Source organism: Ailuropoda melanoleuca, chromosome 12 (genome assembly GCF_002007445.2).
Source record: "Ailuropoda melanoleuca isolate Jingjing chromosome 12, ASM200744v2, whole genome shotgun sequence".
Lineage (NCBI taxonomy): Eukaryota > Metazoa > Chordata > Mammalia > Carnivora > Ursidae > Ailuropoda > Ailuropoda melanoleuca.
In genome coordinates, this window is record NC_048229.1 from 435,180 (window position 1) to 442,003 (window position 6,824).

The 6,824-nt window shown below is 58.1% G+C and overlaps 1 protein-coding gene across 1 annotated transcript in view; it reads left to right on the forward strand.

The window, feature by feature from the left end:
- POLE (DNA polymerase epsilon, catalytic subunit) overlaps nucleotides 1-4,934 on the forward strand; it is a 41,188-nt gene extending 36,254 nt beyond the window's left edge. Inside the window, 6 exon segments of the mRNA XM_034637892.1 lie at nucleotides 595-670; nucleotides 2,936-3,108; nucleotides 3,216-3,416; nucleotides 3,674-3,799; nucleotides 4,367-4,456; nucleotides 4,575-4,934. Coding sequence (XP_034493783.1) covers nucleotides 595-670; nucleotides 2,936-3,108; nucleotides 3,216-3,416; nucleotides 3,674-3,799; nucleotides 4,367-4,456; nucleotides 4,575-4,688 — 780 coding nt within the window. The 3' untranslated portion in view covers nucleotides 4,689-4,934.
- Nucleotides 4,935-6,824: the final 1,890 nt, after the last annotated feature.

Genomic DNA, 6,824 nt, shown 5'->3' on the forward strand with positions numbered 1-6,824 from the left:
ATCCACGTGCGGGGGGTGGGGTGTGCAGGGGGGCGGGCGCACTCAGCTCGTCTGCCTGGGAGGCACAGGTGCCCCGGAGGACATTCTCGTTGACGCCAGCATCACTCCCTGCCCCTTCGGCGCAGCCGCGGTGGGAGGCGTTTGGGGTGAGAAGGGGAGGAGACAGGAGAGACACCTGTTCTCGTGGAGCTTGCGCTCCAGTGAGGGGAGGACAAGTCAGTGAGGGCCAGGTGGGCTCGGAGGGGCAGGGCGGCCCGGTGAGACCGCGGTGACCCGCAGGGCCTTGGCCAGGTGCACCCCAGGGAGAAGGTCTGGATGCAGAGCCCTGGGATAGGAGGGTCTGGGGGTGCTGGCGAGAGGCACATGCGGAGCGGTGAACCGGCGGCTGCTCGCGGTCTCGTGGCTGGTGGGCCCAGGGCAGTGTTCCCCAGGAGCAGGCCGCAGTGCAGCCGCAGGTTGCAGGGTTGCCGAATGTCTGTTGGGGAAGGGTGGGCCGAGCCAGCGATGCAATAGTATTAGGGATGGCCCCGCGCAGGCGGCATGTCTTCCAGGGAGAGCGCTGTGCCGCGTGTCGGGTTACCTCCCCGCGTACAGGTGCCCCAGGCTCAGGTGGCCGCTGCTGCCGCTGCTGCCGCTGCAGGCGTAGTTCCGATGCCGTCTGACCGCCCTAGTAACGTCACAGTTCTCAGCGTCCACTTGAACATGCGGTGACGTCTCACCAATGCTCCTGGGAGTTTGGGAAAGGCACAGTCACGTGTCTCCAGCACGGTCAGGATGCGCTTTATTATCCCGCCAACAGTGCGTGCACCCTGGTGTGTCCCATCTGTTCCTTGTCCCTCCTGAAATGCACACACAGATCACTGGCGGGGGGGCAGTGGTTGGAGCGATCGCACAGTGCTGACAGCGGGGTTCAAACAGGCACCCCCGGGTCAGCTGCCCCCGCACCGCTCTGCCCCTGCACGGTCACCTTCCCTTTAGATCCGGCCGCTTGCACTCAGCAGGACTGGGCGGGTGATGCACTGAAGTTTCAGTGCGTTGTCCTGTGTACGGCTGAGTGGTGCCCAAAGAGCCGTGGTTGGCTGTGCACTGGTTGACGCACATCTGGGCTTTTAGTTCTGGATTTTTAATAACAAGCTTGCTATAAACTTTTTGTAAAAAAGATTTTATTTATTAGAGAGAGCACGAGCGGGGAGGAGAGGAGAAGCAATCTCCTTGGGAGCAGGGAGCCCAGCATGGGGCTCGATCCCAGGACCATGACCTGAGTCGAAGGCAGACGCTTCACCCACTGAGCCACCCAGGCGCCCCCGCTATAAACATTGTTATGTAGGTTTTTGTGTGCACACAAGTTTCATTTTATTGGGTAAAGATGGAAGAGGGGGCTTGCTGGGTTGTATCCTAAGTTTGTGCTTCAGAAGTGGCTGCTGTGGTTTGCGTTCCCACTGGTGGTGTATGACGAGAGCCCAGCTGCTCCACGTATCTCCCAGACCTTGGTCATCTTCAAAATTTTAGCTGTTCAGATAGGCATGCGGTGGTATCTCATTGTGTTTTTAATTTGTATTTCCCCCAATACTAATGATGCTGAGTATTTTCTCACATGGTGGTTTTTGTCCATACGTCTTCTGTGAAATGTCCACATTTTTTGCCCATTATTAAAAATGAAGTTATGTTTTTTATTTTTGAGAGTTTTTTAAAGATTATTTGAGAGCGAGAGAGAGGGGTGGCTATGAGCAGAGGGAAGGAGGGCGGAGGGAGGAGGAGAAGCAGACTTCCCACTGAGGAGGGAGACTGACACGGGGCTCGATCCCAGGACCCCGATCATGATGTGAGCCAAAGGCAGACGCTTCACCACCCGAGCCACCCAGGTGCCCCATATTTCTCAGTTTAAGGAGTTTTTTATATATTCTGGATACAAGTTCTTTATCAAATATGTGATTTCTAAATATTTTCTTCCAAACCTTGGCCTGCCTTTTCAAAATCCTCTTAACAGTGTTTTTTGGTGAGTGGATTTTAACTTTGATTTATCAATTTTTTTTTTCTTAGGGGGAGGGGCAGAGGGAGGGGGGAGAGAGAATCTTAAGAGGGCGTGGAGTCTGACTTGGGGTGGGTCTCACAGCCCTGAGGTCGTGACCTGAGCCGAGATCAACAGTCAGAGACTTAACTGCCTGAGCTGCCCAGGTGCCCTTGAGTTAATTTTTAGACCGTATGCATGTTGTAGACTAAGGTTGATATTTCTGCATAAGTGTGATTATCTCAGTATTATTTATTTGAAAAGATCGTCCTTTCTCCATTGAGTAGTCTTTGTATCTTTTTCAAAACTTGACTGGCCGTATGTATGTGTGGGTCTTTTTCTGGACCCGCATCGGTCCCACTGTCTGTTTTCTGGGACCGTGTTGTCTTGATGTCTGTACCTTTATCACGGAGTCTTGAAACTGGGTGGTGGGACTGCTTCCACTGCATTTGTTTTCAAAACTGCTCCGGCTTTGCTGTGTAGTTCCTTCGCTTTCCGTACAAAGTTTTTGAATCAGCGTATCCATTTCTACCCAGAAAAAAAATCCTTTTAGAATGTTGATTGGAGTCCTTTTCATCTATAGATTATTTTAGGGAGAATTAACGTCTTAGTGTCTTCTAAGTGGTGTTTGGTTTTGTGGTGCTTTTGGCGCTGAGCTGGGTGTGGGAGAGGTCTCTGAAGATGTCTGTCCTGTCCTTTCGTCTCCTTTAGGGACATGGGTTAGATGCTTCATCTGTGGCTCTGCGGGCGCCAGAGAGCCAGGCTTCCCAGCACCAGCCGCACAGGCTCTAGCGTGAGGACAGGCTCCTCTGGGTTGGCGTGGGAGTCCCCCCACCACTGGGAGTTGAAATCACCCACTCTGCAGATGTGATTGTGAAGTCCCGTCGATTTAGGACTGCCGTCAGTGAGGAGGAAGGAGTCCGTAAGGACGACGGGTAGAGCATGTCGGTCTGTCGCAGAGTCCCCTGGAGCAGACAGAGACCGCGAGACTTGGGACCGGGGCAGGGCCTCTGCGCATGGGGCCCTGCACTGAGAGACCACTGATGTGGATGCGGCCACTCCCCCTCCCCGACCCTCCAGCAGGAAAAGGGAGGGGTGAGGTAATGCTGAGCGACTGCAGCTTCAAGAGCCCAGCACGGGCTTTTCCGGTGCTGACAGAGCAGGCAGCCCAGGGGGCCATCCCTGACACAGGCTCCCTTCTCCGAAGGTTCTGTCTCTGGACACGAACATCACAAACCAGGTGAACAAGTTGAACCGGGACCTGCTTCGCCTGGTGGACGTGGGCGAGTTCTCAGAGGAGGCCCAGTTCCGAGACCCCTGCCGTTCCTACGTGCTCCCAGAGGTCATCTGCCGCAGCTGTAACTTCTGCCGGGACCTGGACCTGTGCAAAGAGTCCTCCTCCTCTCAGGTGGGCAGCCGCCAAGTCCTCGTGGTGGAGTCAGGACAGGGGTGCTACAGCGCCCACCCTCGAGCCCCCCTGCGAGTTCCAGTGTCAAAGGCACTCGCTGCCACGTACCAGAACAGTGTCCTCGTAAACACGCCTGGCGGTGGTGCTGGGGGGCCAGCAGCCCCCCAGCTCACGCCTCACCGTCCCTCCCCAGCCCTGGGGAAGGCTGAGCAGAAGGCCGAGTGGAGAACTGAGCTGGCGTCTCCTCCTCTGCCTAGGACGGGTCCGTGCTGCCTCAGTGGCTCTGCTCCAACTGTCAGGTTGCCTACGACACCTCAGTCATCGAGATGGCTCTGGTGGAAGCCCTGCAGAAGAAGCTGATGGCCTTCACTCTGCAGGACCTGGTGAGCAGTGGGCCTGGCACGGGGGACTGCCTTCCACTGGGCAGAAGCCTTCCAGATAAGCCATTTGCACCCAGGAGAAGCTACGGGTGTGCACGCTTCTCGAGTCACGACCTGGTCCCCTGACTCATTCTTACAGCGTCTCTGGGGTCCCTACAGGGGCCAGGTGCTGGCTTCAGGGACCTCCGTTGTAGTGAGAGGGGACAGACAGCAAAGCAGAGTGTGTAAGTCGTGGGAAGTGTAAAGAGAATGGACAGGGACGAGAGAGAGAAGCAGGGAAGTTTTCATCGTTGGATGGAGGGATATTCCCCCTGAGGGGACATGTGATGGAATGGGGAGACCCGAGGAAAGAGGGGTGAGGGAGCCCCCAGCACTCAGGGTCAGGGGTGCAGAGCCCACACGAGGGTGTGAGGAAGCAGCTGGCACGTTTGGGTAAATCGTGCTGCGAAGTCCCATCTTATTCATAGTTGAGCCGAAGGCCATGGTGGTGGAAGGCTGAGCGGCCGACCACTGCTGGCCACGACTGACCTGGGCAGGGGGCACTCCTGACCGGGCTGCTCCTCGTTGCAGGTCTGCCTGAAGTGCCGGGGTGTGAAGGAGGCCAACATGCCTGTGTACTGCAGCTGTGCGGGGGGCTTCGCCCTCACCATCCACACCAAGGTGGGGCTCCCCAGCCAGGCGACCCTGCTGCCCTTTGCGCCCTGCCCGCATCTGCTTCTCTGCCTGCACGCCGGCGCCTCCTCTGGACCCGGGTCTCACTGACTGCTCACTTCTGCAGGTCTTCATGGAGCAGATTGGAATCTTCCAGAACATCGCCCAGCACTACGGCATGTCCTACCTCCTGGAGACCCTGGAGTGGCTGCTGCAGAAGAGCCCTCAGCTGGGCCGTTAGCAGCGGGAGCAGCGTCCCCAGCTTGTGACCATGTCCAGGGCCGAGCTCCAGGGAGCACCGGCCTCGGGGGGCTTCGGGGAGCAGGTCACAGGCCCAGGAGAGGCCTGAACCAGCCAGGGCAGGAAGCAGCCCACTCTGGGTTCCCAGGGCCCCAGCTGGGGTCAGGGCAGCCCACTCTGGGCCTGAGCAGTGCGCCCATACTGTGTCTTGCTAATTAAACAGCCCTCCCGGCTGCCCTGTCCTTCCTCTGCTGCTCAGGGGCGTCTTCTTTTGGGGCAGAGTCCCTGAGGGTGGCCCGTGAGAGTCTGCGGCACCCGTTTTTGATCACTTGTTACCACAGAGAACACGTCCGATAGCTTGACGCCAGTAGGATTTGGGCCATTTCCAGGGAATCCGGAGCCGAACCCCCTGGGGACCTGGTCGTCTTTTGCACAATGAGCTCCTGGGACTTGGGCTTCTTGTCTGGAGACTTCCCGGTCAGGGTAGGGTCTGCAGTAGGGGCACAACAGTCCCCTTGTCTGCAGCAGCGAGACTGGGACGCGCGGTGTGGTGCCCTTGCCCTCTGACCTGCCTGTGCTCTGAGGAGGGCCCCCCACCGGGCACACGTGCTGGTCTCAGACAGCGGCGGGGAGCCTGAGGGCCCAGGGGAGGCACGGTGCACACCATCCCGTCTGTCAGACTTTCACATCGTGTCTTAGTGCCTGGGTTTGAGGAAACATTTCTTCGTGTGCAAGGGCAAGATTTTAGGTTTTTCCCTTCAGCTCTGAGGGTCTGCGTCTCAGGGGGAGACAGAGGAAAACAGCAGCAGCAGCTCTGTTGGGGTCGCGCGGGTCTGTTCCGGCTGCTTAGCGTCAGGGATTGGTCAAGCCCTCTGACCCTGGCGGGGCCTGCCCAACCTCCGAGGGCCACACGGGGCATGCAAGCCCTCACCTGCCCACTGCAGATCGGGTCAGTCAGGGCTGTGGCCTCCTTCACGCTGGACGCTTGCCACCAGTGTATTCGGAGCTGGGTGAGGCCAGAGACATGGGACCTGACGCTTGGCTCTCCCTGCGGGTGGGGCTGGGCAAAGGGAGATGCCCAGGCCGCGGGGGACCTGCCTTTCGGTGACCTCAGGAAGACCATTGAGCAGCTGCTTCTGCGGTTCGGTCAGCGGCCCCGGAAGACTGACTCCAGAATTAGTTTCTAACTAAATGAGCCTGGAAGCAGAAAAGGAACAGCCCGGTTGGCAAGGCGACAGGCAGGCTCACTGAATCCTACACACAGACCCCAAATGGGCAGCCTCAGGGGAGGCGTGGGCCCTGGGCCAGTGTCGGCTCTGGAGCCCGGCTTAAGCTCATCTGTGTTGCCTAACTTCTCAGTATTACACTGTGAACGTAACATTTTATTCTTTGAATTTCACGTTTCTTAAAATTTTTGCATGTATATGTGCAAGGCGTCTGTCTCTACACGAATGGGAGGAGTAGCTAAGATCGGTCCAGCTGGGTGTGTTGGCCCCTGGGTACTGCGCTTTGGGTGTGTCTAGGCCCCGTGGCCACGAGAAACCTGACACTGGCTGGAAGATGGACAGAGCCTGCATCAGCCCCCAGATGGAGATCAAATCAAATTAGGGCTGGGTGGGGGCAGGGGGGCTAGCTAGGCTTCCTGGAAGTGGAGCTGGAGAAGTCCCAGAGGGGGGTGGGGTGGGACTGAGGGCCCGCACCTCACCCTGGACGGTGCAACACCCTCCCACCCCCATCCCTGCAGCAGGGTGGCTCCCACAGAGGCCAGCTTAGGGGCTGGGGCATTTGGGGTGCTGAGGGCCCCAGGGTCACTCCTGCTTGGGAATGGGAAACCTGAACCCCTGGCCATGGTCCTCGAGCTGCCGTCCAGCCCCAACTGGAAAAGCCAGTTTCTCCGAAACTAGAGCTGGATGTCGTTGCGCCAGACAGCTAGGATGTTGTAGGCGTTTGGGTGACGGTGGAATCCTCACCCTGAGGATGGGAGGGTCTGGAGGGGGCCGGGTGGGGGCTTCCCAGGTGTGTGTCACAGCTGGTCCGGGTGGGTGTGGGCAGGTGGACTGGCTCTGGCCACCTGCCAGTGTCACTTGGACTTGGGGACTCGGGCTGGGCAGGGTCTCAGCCCTCATGGGACCTTGGA